The 13807-nt window shown below is 38.2% G+C and overlaps 1 protein-coding gene across 7 annotated transcripts in view; it reads left to right on the forward strand.

Moving 5' to 3' along the window:
* The window catches only part of FAM149A (family with sequence similarity 149 member A), a 32569-nt gene extending 20526 nt beyond the window's left edge, over positions 1-12043 (forward strand). For 6 of the 7 annotated variants that reach the window (XM_056358607.1, XM_056358577.1, XM_056358596.1 and 3 more), the window contains 11 exons: positions 140-282; positions 2498-2623; positions 2766-2942; positions 4735-4925; positions 6210-6364; positions 7486-7589; positions 7804-8028; positions 8333-8453; positions 9261-9398; positions 9758-9836; positions 10687-12043. In XM_056358607.1, coding sequence (XP_056214582.1) covers positions 140-282; positions 2498-2623; positions 2766-2942; positions 4735-4925; positions 6210-6364; positions 7486-7589; positions 7804-8028; positions 8333-8453; positions 9261-9398; positions 9758-9836; positions 10687-10760 — 1533 coding nt within the window. In that variant the 3' untranslated portion in view covers positions 10761-12043. The remainder of the gene's footprint in view (positions 1-139; positions 283-2497; positions 2624-2765; positions 2943-4734; positions 4926-6209; positions 6365-7485; positions 7590-7803; positions 8029-8332; positions 8454-9260; positions 9399-9757; positions 9837-10686) is intronic. The other variant, XM_056358587.1, reaches the window with a different exon arrangement.
* The last annotated feature ends 1764 nt before the right edge of the window (positions 12044-13807 follow it).

Consider the following 13807-nt stretch of genomic DNA (forward strand, 5'->3'; position numbering starts at 1 on the left):
TGTGTCCAAAGTAGGTAATCTGAAGATCCATTCTATGATGATCAACCAAATCAGTCCAAGTTGTCCTGTTCTTTAAATATTGCGGGTTTTTTGGTATACATGCATACTTGCTAACAACTATAAAATTTATAATTCGTAGGAATTTGATAAAGCCAACACACAGAGAGTGCATCAGTTACTTTGGGAGATCGATGAGATGCTGTTTGAAGGAAAAGTGACCTCCCAGACTCAGAGTCTGCAGGCAGAATGTGCAGACTGGGTTGACCAATTTCCTCATCTAAGGTAAGGAAATTTCTTGCTGGTACTAGTTTTAACCAGTCATCACTCTAATGTAAATTTTGGGGTACCCTCGTATGAATTGCTCTTGGTGTATGGCACCAGTAACACTTTTGCATTCAGATCTGGATCTCTGGGACTGAGCTGTGCCATAGTTGCACAGTAAGTATGGGTGGTGGTGCACTAGCAGCTAATGCTCTTTGTTTATTCTTAATACAATGATTGCAGGCAAAGATACTTTAGCAGGATGTAACAAGAAAATAATAATGCACCATTTTCGTAATGACTTTTTCTAAATAAAGAATACACTTGTTTTTACTGTAAGTGAAAAGATTGTGAAATTCCAGTGTTAATTCTATTATTGATTCTTCTAAAAAGAAACGAAAAATGAAGGCAGACACATACTTCACATATGCTGCAAAGCTATAATCTCTTCCTAGGCTATGGAAATCAAGGTAAAACAATATGTGTTATTAACCTGGCAATAACTAGTTAAATGGATTCAAGGATGTATACATGATTAATGACAGTTGTTTTGCATAGATGTGCAAAACATCTAGGCAGCCTGATGACTGCTGCTTATTACACAGGGGACAGAAGTCAGTGTTGCACTGTGTTTGCACTGTTCTGCCTTCGTAAATGATGGCATGTCATTCTGTGTGAGCTGTGGCGGCTTTAAGCTATTCTAAGCACAAACCTGCATGTGCTTATCTTCTATTCAGTAATTTGTTAACAACATTACAAAGAATGCTACAGTAACTGTGGTATGCTTTCAGCGCTTTTAGATAATTTGCAGAGGCTTGTTACTAGTAAGTATAAAAATCAACTAATAAAGCTTGTGACACTTCGTCAGGAAAAAGAGAGAACTGTTAAATAAATCTGAGGCAGTTTTTAGTAGCATTAAGCCATGCTTTGCCTTGTTTAGATACTGTAAAAATTAATAGAATATACATAAAATGGAGACAGTTTTTGTGCTGTGTAATTAATTCAAAATATTAAGTAATTTCAATATATTTTTAGAGTATTTTCACTAGGTGGATGGGGTTTTTTAAGTGATTTCCTGTACTTAAAATTTTCTGATTCAAATCTAATGCTGGCAATACCAACCAAGTCCAAGAGGTTCAAAGTGAACTGAAGAAGTCTGGGAGCTCTGTGTCATTTGGTACTAAGAGATGTGGTACATCCTGTGGTTTAGAAAGAAGAAAAAAAATTACACTCATTATTAAGCTTAAATCTTAAAACACAGTTTGTGTTGACTAGTTACGCAGAAGAATAGCTTCTGGGATGCCAGATTTATTTCTGAGAGTTGTGCTTCAAATTGCTTGCTGGTTGGCTTTTTTTGTTTTTTAAATATGTAAAACAGCTATGTCGATATATGAATACTTATCTCAGTGTGTGGGAGTAAATGTACTTGTGAACTGCCATCGATAAAAGATCCTATCTATTTAAAGAGAAAGCTTTTTTTCATGTCTTAGAAAGTGAAAAATAAAAAAGGCTATTGATTAGAGCCTTCGTGTGGCACAAAGTGCTGTTCTGTAAAAGGTAGCCATAAGAAAATGTGTTCAAGTGAGTTGAACATAGCTTCTTGCACTGCAGATGCGATTGGTAAATTCTTTTGAGATCCTTTGTGAATGCTATTAAAAACAATTCAGTAAGCAGTGATTATTATTTACCTATACCGCGTTCAGAAAATTTTATAGGCTAATTTTGTGTACATTAAATAGAGTTGCTTTTACCTTTTCTCTCTGCCTCTGCACATGAGGCATGTTGGAGTTTGCATTTGCTGAACATATAATTCTAGCCTTAACTATCAGTGTAAACATTTTGGATTCGGACTTCTGCTCACGTTGCTGGATACTGGAGTTGGATAAATGAAGTCATAGCAGATGTTATTTCTCTTCTGCATCCATACGGAGTTTTGATAAGAACGGAAGTGTGTTTATCTGCCTTTAGAACAATTTTAACAAGTTTGACTATTTGCTCTTAATAATTATAAGCTAGAATCTCATCCTTTGTAAATCAGCTTAACTATAATGAGTTAAATACTAGGCAATGTTAACATTTTGTACAATGCGCTGGCCCCTGCATGAATTGGTTTTTCAAACCAAATGTAAGGTGTGCTTTTGTACAGCCTGCTGTTTGCAGCTATTTTTGTTCTTGATATTTGCATATGGAATGGATTTCCATCTAAGATGCTGCTTGGTCTCTTCTTTTTATTCAGGGTTCTTGGAAAGCAGCTCCTATTGCCGAAGGATGAAGGCTTTCAGCATTTTCAGAGCAGAAGTGATAACTTTGTGGATGCTACGTGTTTACCTGGCCTCCATGAATCTACTAGTAATATAAAAGAGTATGTTAATTTTTTAAGCTTTTTGGTCTTCCCTCCCTAGAAACATGTACAAATATTACTTCTGTATTGCTGAAACATTTCAGTATAATTAAATAAGCACTTTCTTCTTTCTTTAATTGGGATTTTGTTGATATTTTTTCAGGCTCTGCATTTCAGGCTCTAAGCTGATCCCTACAGTATCTCCAATACATAAATTACCAGACACAAGTTCTACTAGGATTTCTGCCTCTGACTCATCCATGTATTCATTCCTGGAAGAAGAAATCTATGATGTGGATGGAGAAATAGAAGAATATCTTGCCTTTGACAACAAGGAGCTGTAAATAACAGATATGTGTATTTTTGAAGAATATAATGAAACATTATCAGTGAACCCAGTCAGGGTTCATAAACTGTGTTTCTCTTCTGTAAAATACCATTCCTTCTGCCCGTGTTCAGTAGCACAGGGCATGTGGAAGATAACTCGCATCTCCCATGTCAGAGGAGTGTGTCTTATCCAGTAGTTGTTCTGAGGTATTTTGTGCATGGGGATTCAGTAAAATGTGTGTTTGAATTTTGAGACAGTGAGTAGAATGAAGGAATCCCTTCTCCTCAAGTGAGTGCCTTGACCACCAGGTTGTTTGGTGTCATTACACTGTGTGTGCTTTCATTGTCAGCACTAATGAGTCTTGAATTCTCTCTGTGCAGTGTAAAACAACTTTGTGAGGAGATGTACAGGTTGCATTTTGATTATTTAGAGCACTCTTGTGAGTGACAGGAGTCATGCAGCTGTTTTCTTGACAGTGCAGCCTAGGTTTCCAGTGAGCCAGTGGAATGTTCCAGCTACTGGGTAGATGGAAGACCATAACGCGCTGTTTTCTAAAAGGCCTCTACGAGGGGGAAACTTTGGTAGGGCTAGCGGGGCACAAAGCATAGCTTCTTGTGCTAGAGCTTGGCTCACTTGGAGGAAGAAAATACGGTTGTTCTGAAAAACTGAGGAGCCAGATTGAGACCCTTCCACTTCTGTGTTTAGAAGAGAGGGCTTGGGTGGCTGCCTTTTTGGAAAGGGTTTGCGTTTAAGAATCCTCTTAGGATTCTTCTCTCTTCATTTTGCTAAGTAAACAAACAATTTGGGAGACACAACTGAAGGTGCATTTCTCTCCTTTGTGCCTCCTTGAAAATGTTGTTTTAGTTTCCTTCAATTCTGAAATACCTTGTTCTCTGTAACTAAAACATTAGGTGTTACAAAGCCTGATACAAAAACAGCGTGGTCATTTTGTGAGCTGGACCATTCGGCCAAATCTCAGTGACGGTTAAGAAGTTTGCAGTCCAGTTTGAGGAAGAAGCGATGGAGAAGAGAAAGGGAGAAACCAGTATGAATTTGAGATCATCCTTGTAATATAAAAAAAATAAACTGTTTCCTTAGAAAGAAATATGACAGCATTAAAAAAAGAAAAAGGTTAAACTCTTCTTCAGGGGTGTTTTAGAAAACCAAGTTAGGAAATGTTGCTACACTGTGCTTCCCTAGGGAGGGAGGGAGGGGACAAAAAGTGAAAAAATAAACAAACTGTCCACACAGCAGTGGAAAGGAAGGTGTTGAGTGTAAGGTTGTGGACTCTGCCGTTCTTGTCAGGCTGCAGAAATCATTTAAAGTTGTCTTTGGTCAGTGGTGGAGTGTTTCAGATGTGTGCAGGTGTATGGGACATGATAAAAAAGAAATGTTTTGTGTGGTAGTCCTCCTGCCAAATGCAACAGTAGTTCACTTATGGTAAAAAATACAGTATTTAGTCTCAAATGACTAAATGGCTATGGCGAAAAGTATAGGATTTAGTCTCAGGTGATTAAGTGCCATGTACAAAGCTGTTCCTTCTAGAGCTGCAGATCTTCCTGTTGTAATGCCCTACACTGGATTGTTTAATTTTTCACCTTCAAGCAAAAAAAGAAGAAATTATTATATGTATTTGGTAGGTTCTGTTCCCCTAGGTACTCTGTGTGTTTGATTTTTTTTTTGTGATCTACATCTGACTGGCTTTTCTTTCATATGTATGTTTCTATTCATTTTGTGTATTAGAAGGAGTGAAAATAAAAGTCAAAACTGGTGGGAACTCATTTGAATTTGCTTCCTTTGTTAGTGATGATGCGAGCTGGGAACAAAAGGAAATGCGTCTTGCTGAGAAAAGGAGTAAGCGTGGCATTCCTCCTGTTTCTCCCAATGCCTGTATCAAAGATGCCGTGGCTTCTGAAGTATTTGATCATGTCTGGAGCAGTGTAATTGGAATATTGGAGGAACTGATTAAAAAAAATTGGGAAACTAGTATCACAGGTATTTGGTATTTTTCAGATATGGTATTTATCAAATCTAACTCAGAAAAGTGTGTTGTTTTTTGTTGCCCCCTGCCCCTTAAATAAAGCTTGGGAAACATGGGTATTTTAAGATAGCCATGTTGGTAGTACAGCACTACAAAAGACAGATAATGCCTTAGCATGAACATGCACCCACACACATACATCGACCTAAAATAAAAACATTCCTACTGATTTTCAGGGAGTTTTTTATCAGGGGTGTAAAAAAAGGAAGAATACTGACTGAAAGAGCTTAATTGCAGGAGAGCATGTTTTTAAAAACAAAATAAAAAAATCTTAATCACTGGTAGGTGTTTAAAGTGAGATAGACAGTCTTCTTGACAGTGCAGGAGTTGGAGTTTGATATAGGATGAAGAAATGGTGGTGCATGTAATTTTATTTGATGGTTTTGTATTCTAACAGTCTGTACTGAGGAAAAGCAATTAGAAGTGAAATTCTATTTAGTGTGCATGTGTTGTCTTTGGAGTCTGAGGGAAGTTTCAGTTCTTCTTTCAATGTATTTTAAAAAAAAACAGTAACAGAAGAATATCTGGGGATGGGTTTTGGAAATTACCTCAAATGAAAATCTACCACAATGTAAGAAATGGCAAAATTGCTCAGAATACTTGCAACATCAGAACTTAACATTTCAGGTGTTACTGAAATATGAAAGTGCTTTTCACGCCACAGGTGGTTTGTATAGCTCAATATTATAGCTTAGGGAGGATAGCTTAGCAGTATTATGATAGATGTACTCATCTTTACGAAGGGCGTAAACTTATGACAAACAGCAAACCAATGTATTTCAACTAAGAGTGTGAAAGAATTTGGGCTTATAATGGAAGTCAGAAGGCAGTATATACCCAAAATGAAACTGTATGTAGCTGCTGTCAGACAAGGATAGGGTCAATAGACTTTATAGCTATATCCATCTCTCTATATATTCTGCTTTAAAAAAATTATCTTCAGGAATCCTTAAAATAAAATTCCAAGAGTCTTAGCAGTATTTTTTAAAACAAACATCCCCCTTCCAACTCTACATGTGTAGACCAACTTGTTTGTCAGAGAAAGCCTAAACAAATGGAAAAGCGCAAATGCTTTCAGAAAAGCATCATTTGTGGTAGATTTTTAAATATCATGAAAACTTTATATGAAAGTCTCCATTTATTGTGAAGTGTAATTTTGTTTGAATCCCAATGAATGATAGCTGGTAGACATATAGAATACCTCTTATTCCTTCTACCTTTCTTTTGCTGTTGTGCAGAGTGTGACAAACAGGTACAAAACCTGAAAGCTGTTACAGTGAAACTTCCACATTTGCCAGCTGTTCGTGTTACAGCAGATGCTAGGAGCATTCCTCTTTCGAGAGGCTCAGAAGCACGAAGTGCATCTTTTGGGTCTCATTTTGTTTCGTCACAGGTAAAAAGAGCTTTCCATCGAACAGTGTTCTTTTTTTCTGCTGACCTTGGACAGGTTCCTGGGTGAAGCTAGGAAAGTCTCTTCTTTCTTTCTTTTTTTCCTTTGTGTGTGGTTTGGTTTTTTTTTTTGGTTTTTTTTTTTTAACCAATTAGGTGTACTTAAAGTAAGTCATCTCATTTAAAATGAAGGCTCATTGAATGTGCCTTTCTTGTCTACTATTGCTTGTTCTTTGGTGGTTCTTAAAAGTACCATTTACCACTAAGATATTGCTGAAGTTGGTTTACAAAAAAACCTGCTTGTTGGACTACTTTCTGGCCTTATAAAGTAACTTTGCTTTTATTGTGGTTCAGTCGTTTCCTCTTGGTAAAATTTAAGAAACCAAAACAAGGCTCTTTGCTGGGTTGCAGGGTTGTGAAGTTGCAAGTGCTTTCCTCGCAGCCCTGTGTGCTTCGTGCTCTCATTCCTTGTCATTTTGTTCGCCTCCTGTAAAAGGGGACGCTGCAGTACATCCACCAGTGCGCTGGACCCTTACCTGGCTTTGTGGATGTTCGTGTTTGTACAGACAGAATGCCCTTTTGTGTCCCACTTGCTGCCTCCTCCCTGTGGCTCCTGTTTTGCACATTTGGTTTTTTTTTTCTTTTCCAGCCACTGCTTCGGTTTGTTTGCCCCACCCGGTCTCTCTCTGTTCAGTTCCAGTGACTTCATTCTTGTGTGCTTGCTCTTTTCCCATGCTTGTTAGCTAGTGAGATGAGAAACCTGGAAGAGAGACTACAACAGTCTCAGTGCTCCCTGTTGGTGTGCTTGGTTCTGGAGGGGTAGCAGCAGCCAGAAATTGTAATAAAATACTTAGATAAGCTTCAGAGGATCGAACTTTGGCATCAACTGAAACTTACATTGCAAATTGAGACGCAATTCACAAACTAAATTGCCCGAGTTCTGTTTATTAGAATCTGTTTAAAATAAACAAAACAATGTATTTGCTGTGGCTACTACTGAGAATTCTACTGAACATCATAACAGAAACTTTTCTAAGAAACCGTTACATCTCTCCTAAGTATGCGCTTTTTGAGTTCTTCCTTCAAAAAAAGTCAAAGTTAATACATATTTGTTGCTTTTACTAGGTTCACCGTTTTTCCAGCAACTTTTGTAGCGATTTGAATGGTGTGATGACAATTCAAGCAAAGCCACTCCAACAGAGGCATGTTGCCACAGTAGAAAAAACACAGTAAGTGTCGATACTCACTTTTCAAAATGCGGCATAATTCATATTATGTAAAAGATGCTTTGTAATTATAAAACGGCAATAAGAATGCGGTCATCTCCTTTGTGTGTATCGCTGATGTGATAATGATCTGTAGGTTTTGCAATGGTGCTTTGTTAAGAAATCCTTCCCCACTCCCCCACCCGAATTCCCTATCTCGTTCTTCATTTTTCCCTAGGAATGAGCAAGAAGACAAACAACATAGCATTGGCCCCAGTGCTCCAAATTCAGTGTGCGCTAGGTTGGAGAAGATTGCTGGTAACAGTGTTCTTTCATCATCTCGGGTACTGCTGACATCTTCCAGGAAGCTGCCAAGCCATAAGTTACCTTCTCTCACTTCTGACCAACTCTCCTCAAAAGCTCCCAATACGTACAGTGATCAAGTCCTTAGGGGGACTAAATTGTGAGTTTTTTCGTTTTATTCTTTGCTTTCCTTAGAACTTTACTGAAATTTCACCAGTGAAGGATTTTTGCAAAATACTTGAAAACTAACCCGAGATTTATTACTGATTCTAGAATTCAGAGAGAAAAAGGAAGCAGAACCGTGTTTTTTGAGGAGAGGCATTTATTTTTTCGTTGCTATTTTAGGTGCTGTTACTTTCTGTGGTTGAACTCTATAAAGAAATGCGCTGAAGTCATGTGAAATTATTAAGCAGTAAAGAAGTCTTTAATAAGAATTCTCCTAAAATTTTCTTAAAATTCGGTAGGAGTGGCAGCTCGGATCGTTTGTCTTCTGCTCGTGCACCTACAACCCGGAACAAGTTACCACCAATAAACTCAGAAGCTGTCGAACAGTATCTTTCAGTACCTCGATTGCAGCAGAGCTCTGTGAGTTGTGTTCATTTTTGTGCTGGTGAAGAACTTCAAGCTATTTGGAAATAAATTGCTCTGTATCAGTGGTTGAAATGAGCGATTTTACAGTTTGGTTCATATTTAATATCTGGTCTAAACACGCTAATGTGTGTTACATTGGGCTGCCATTAGAATGCAGTAGAAGGCAGGTTAAAACCTCAGGTCACAAACAGATCATGGTGGAAAGGCTTTTCTCTGACAACAGAAAAATAGGGTTTAAAAATAAAAACAAACAGAAAACCAACCATCCAGACAGTAACCTTGCACTTATGTGCATCTGGATTTAAATAGCTTTTTCCAATTCACTAATGTTAGGTTATAAGAAGTAGAAAATTATGCTGATGGAAGTAGAAAAGGATACTGACTGAAAAAAAAAAACCCAACAAAAAAAAAACCCAACCAAACTTACTGATACTGACCTATTTTTGAATGGTGGGGAAGTAGTAAATCACTAGAATGAAAATAAATTGGCATGTTGATGATATTTTGTTTCTGAATAATATTTTGAATTGAGAAACATGTAAAGCATATTATTGTTATTTTTTATTATCGTTATTGTTAATAATAATAATAGCTTTTGGGGATTATAGACTAATATTAGGGAATGGTATCAAATCTGTTTGAAAAATATGAGTACCCTTACATTACCTTAAATCGGTGCATTTGGTTAGTGAAAACACTTTCTTCTTCTCTTGTGTTTTTTTTTAATATGGCAACAGAAAAGTTATTATTTTAATTGATTCAATTGCTGTATTCTCTTAATGCACTTATAAATTCTCTCAGCATCGAGGACGATATGGTTGTAGCAGACTGTCAAGTGCTGTGCCTGGCAGTACCGAGGAATGGCGGCTCACAGGAAGAACTGTTATTGATCAGTTTTCAAGGCCCAACACAACTCACACGTTCAGGGTATGTTACAATGTAAGTAGAGACTTGGTCTGCAGGTCTAACTTACTGGGTCTTTCCTGATTTCTGATGTGCAGGGATTCCTGCTGCCTGCAGAGGGGAGCATGTTAAAAGGCTTTGAGGGGTGTGGGACCTTGAAAAGCAGAACTAGTGTATGAGGAAGACTTTTTTTTTTTTTTTAATTTTTTTTTTAAGTCTTAGTGCATTAAACAATTCCTTTGAGGGTGTCTGTACGCTAGAAGCATGCAGTTTTAGTACTGCTTGGAGCTTTGCAGCTTGGTAGGACTCGCTGTACTGGACTAGATAAAAACTGTATTCAAACAATTTCAATAGATAAGCATGCCATACTGGCTGATACTATGTGTTTTTTACAGACAGACACACTTCAGAAGAGATCGCTGACTCCCATGGATTTTGTGAACCACAAAGGGACAGGTCAAGGATTTTTAATAGGTAGGTAAAGTAAGAATCACTGGAAAGCAAGAGACCAACAACCTACTAACCATCATACAGTCAACAAGTGCTCAGGGAGAGCTGTCTCTGCATAAAAGAACAACAGGTGTGCTTGGCAGGATCTTCTGAGTTTGGTTTCGAAGTTTCTTCTCACTTGATCTGAGATAGCCCTAACTCTGACTGTTAGGAATCCTGCAAAGCTTCTTTTCATTATTATGGCTTAGAAGGAAAAGAATTGCCCCTCATCTAAAGTTGTTGTTGTTGTTGTTGTTAAGATTTCAGCATGTTTACATTTATAGCAAGAGTATGTGGTGGACAGGCTAGATGTTTTGCTGCTACTAGGGTAATAACAGAAATACTTTCATCAACTGTTTGATGACATAAATTTTACTTTAGCCCACATACAAATTAAAGAAGAAATAGTAAACTTTTTATGTGGGGAAAAATAAAATTGAAAATGTGCATTTTTAACATAAGTATAAAGTTCTCTTAAATAAATAAAAAAATCCAGTATTGATTTGCAACTATGTCTTCTATTTATAATGCCAGAAAAGAGAGCGGTCCTACATGGCTTATTGAGTTTCATTGTTACAATACAGTTGACTAGCCAGTTCCTGAGGTGTTTGAGTGCTTGTACATTATCTTTATTTGTTTGGAAGCTCCTTGAGTTTAAGTAATTATGTGATTGGCGTAATTATATGATTGGCACAATTATATAAAAGGTGATGAAAGAATAAGGGCAGGTAAGCACACGCTGATCCGAGAAGGCTGATGGAAGTAACTCGTACATAAGGTAGGAGTGTCTTTCAGATTCTACCACAACTAACAAACAATGTTTGATCTTTTCTAGGCTCACAGCATTACTACAGATCATTTCAGAGAAATCCTCTAACCTCAAGGAAGAGATTTCAGATTGCATCTTAACTCAGTTGAGGAAGAAACAGAAAAAAACCCTGCAGTGAATGAAGACTGAAGCACTAAATTTGCCAGCTAGTATCTCGTGTCACAAAGAATGTGTGCCGTGTGCTGGCTTCTGCTGTGCCTTGCAACCCTCAGGATGCCTGCATTGCCTTCTTTTAAAGTTGTCTGACCAGAGGTTAGATTAAAAGTTAGAGTAAAATGAAATAAGTGGTTGAGGCATCTGCTCTGTTTGCAGCTTCAAGATGCTGCTGCACTTTCTTCTCAGGCATTCCTCCTTTTCCATCTTTCCTTAGGAAATTGTTATTCTCCATATTGAAGCAAGTTAGTTACATTTAGGCCATGAAGTCCTGTTCCCACTTTTTTTCCTGTTTCCTCAGTGTTAAAGATGTTCTAGTCTATCCAAACATCAGTCATACACAGAATTTATACTTTTAAACAGGAGTCTGGTATCTCCTTGTTAACTGATGTTTTAACATTTCTCCATTTTTCACTCCGCGTATTGCACTTGTTCTCTTGTAAATATTCTGTCCCTGCTTTTTCTTCTTCCTTTGATTCTTTTGAGATGAAATTAATTCATTGCTTGTACTTATGCTTTCTAATTGTCAGTAACTATGGGAACTGCTGGGGTAAACTTTACCTCCTGTAAATAAAGTTTTCCCTGCTAGGCCAAACGTATTTATAGATGCAGAGCAATTGAACCTGCAGGCTGACAAGGTGGTAAGACTGTTCCCACTTCTTGAGATGTCTTATAAAATATTGCCTGTTATTGTGGAAATTAATCATATTTTGAAATATCCGAGCCTTCAAAGTTTTAACTTTAAAATGTGTACTTAACTGATGAAAGCATTATTTCATACCTCTTTGTATAGACCCAAATGGGAAGATCAAAGAGGAGGCTGCTGGGGTTGCTTTCTGCTCAGAGATTACAGCCCCGATCAGGTCTGTGCTGTTAGTACTGTGTGCATTCACAGTCAGGGGTTCCTCCTGCCCTCAGAGAGCCAGCAGTGTAAGTTGATGTGACTGAAGAGCTGTTGAAGGGGAAAGGGAAGAGGACAGAAACTTAATTATTTGCCCAAATGATGCAGTTAAGTATAGAATCAGTTTCTTCTACTTGGTAACTAATGCCACTTCTCCTCACTTCCTTTTATGAATGTTCAAGGATTGGTAATCTAAGGCAAAACATTTGTCGTAATGTATATATCTGTACTGTTAATCAGATTTCTGGGTTTTGTAAATGGACATCAAGCACTGCGTTCTTTTGAGTAAATGAAAACATTTTAAAATTAGTTTCCTGGCTTATTATTTTTCTTCTTTGGCTACATTAAATTTATTCACTGGTAATACTGTGGTATAGTATCTGAGAAAGCAGAATGCTTTTGCTTTGGCGTTGCAGGTCAGTTTGAGACAGTTTCTTCAGAAATCTCCGGTCAGAGATGACAGAAGGTTTGAAACTGACATTTAAGTCTTTTTCAGCAGTGTGTCTAAAATATACTTTTGCTCTCCTGAGCGCTCCCTCCTGTACTGTATAGACATTGACAAGAATGCAGCGAAACAATGGCAAAATGTGTCCCTTACCATCCTGTGGCACTACATCGCAACACTGATCTTATGTTGTGGACCAGATGAAAAGATGAATATGTGACACTTTGGTTCTATAATGGCAGAAGTGGGAACCACACAGTTCCATCTTCTGACACTTTGTGAAAGAGAGAAGACTGCTGACCTCTGTGATGTCGTGAAGCTCAGTCACTGAATTTCTGAATGGAGAGAGGAGCAGAGCAGCCAGCATCTGCTTCTGCAGCTTAAAAGGAAAGGAAAAATCTGCTAATTACTAGAACAGCAATGGAACACTCTCAGGTGGCAGAAGAGAGAGAATAGGGGTGTTTGCTGGCTGTCAGAAGTTTTTTAACGCTTTTTTCCCTTTTGGTCAGTTTTTAGAAACCTGTCAGAATCACAGGTCATCACTTAAATCCTGATAATCATAGTCATAGAATACCAGGTTGGAAGGGACCTCATGTTTCAGTTTACCCCTGTGATATCACAACTTTCTGACTGGGTGTGGAGCTCCTCCTGTTTGTTTGCTAGGCTGCGTGCATTGGTATACGCACACTTGAAGTGGTGGTCTTCTGGTTCTCATCTTGGGAGGCAGCCAAGAAATGTTGGTGCTGCTCTCGTTGGCCTGGCTTAATCGGCGTGTGTACGGGTAGAGTTCTTCACTCTTGATTCATGTTTTTCTCATGGCTGTGGGACTAATAAGTCTCATGTTCCGTACCAACTGCACATCCAAGTATTTACAAAGCCTACTTGTGTGCCAGAATGGTGTTGAAATTAATATCTTGGTAAATCGGGACTTCTAGGGCTATTATACAACAGCAGCTGCTATGAACTGGGTCCTGTACTTTACTTGGACATAATCCTGAAGCCTGGAAGAAGGTTCACAGAGAACACAAGGTGTTCAGTACGTTTTCCATTACTTTTTTATCAAGGTTGAAGAAGTGAAGGTAGGAATGTGTCTTGTGGCCATTCTGGAGCTTTAAATAGCTAGAAGTGGTTGAGATGGGTGCTGGAAGGTCTGCAAGCAAGAGAAATTGAGAAGGCTTCCCAAATAAAAGGGCAGGGGTTTTCCTTTGTTGCTTTTGGTTTGGTGGTTTTTGGTTTTTTTTTAATCTGTGTAGCAGTTTATAGAAAATCACTTATCTGCTGTTGTTTAGACCCTTCTCCTCTCTTTTTGTTTTCTCCTAAGGAGAATATCAAATGGCACAAATATCCTTGTTGCAACTTACGCCCTGCATAGAGACCCCAAGATCTTCCCCAGCCCAGAGGAGTTCAGGCCAGAGAGATTTTTCAATGAAAATTGTAAGGGAAGGCGCCTGTGTGCTTTCCAGATAATTAGCGTTGTTGAAGGTGCATGTGGCTGTCACTTCATAGCTGATGTTTCTGGTTTTGCAGTGGTTTCACGGTAATGTTTTCAGGTGAGTGTTGGCTGTGGGGTGCCGCTAGGGTGGCCTCTGTGAGAAAAGGCCAGAAAAGAGAGCACAGCTGGTTCCTGC

The sequence above is a fragment of the Falco biarmicus genome, chromosome 1 (genome assembly GCF_023638135.1).
Source record: "Falco biarmicus isolate bFalBia1 chromosome 1, bFalBia1.pri, whole genome shotgun sequence".
Classification (NCBI taxonomy): domain Eukaryota; kingdom Metazoa; phylum Chordata; class Aves; order Falconiformes; family Falconidae; genus Falco; species Falco biarmicus.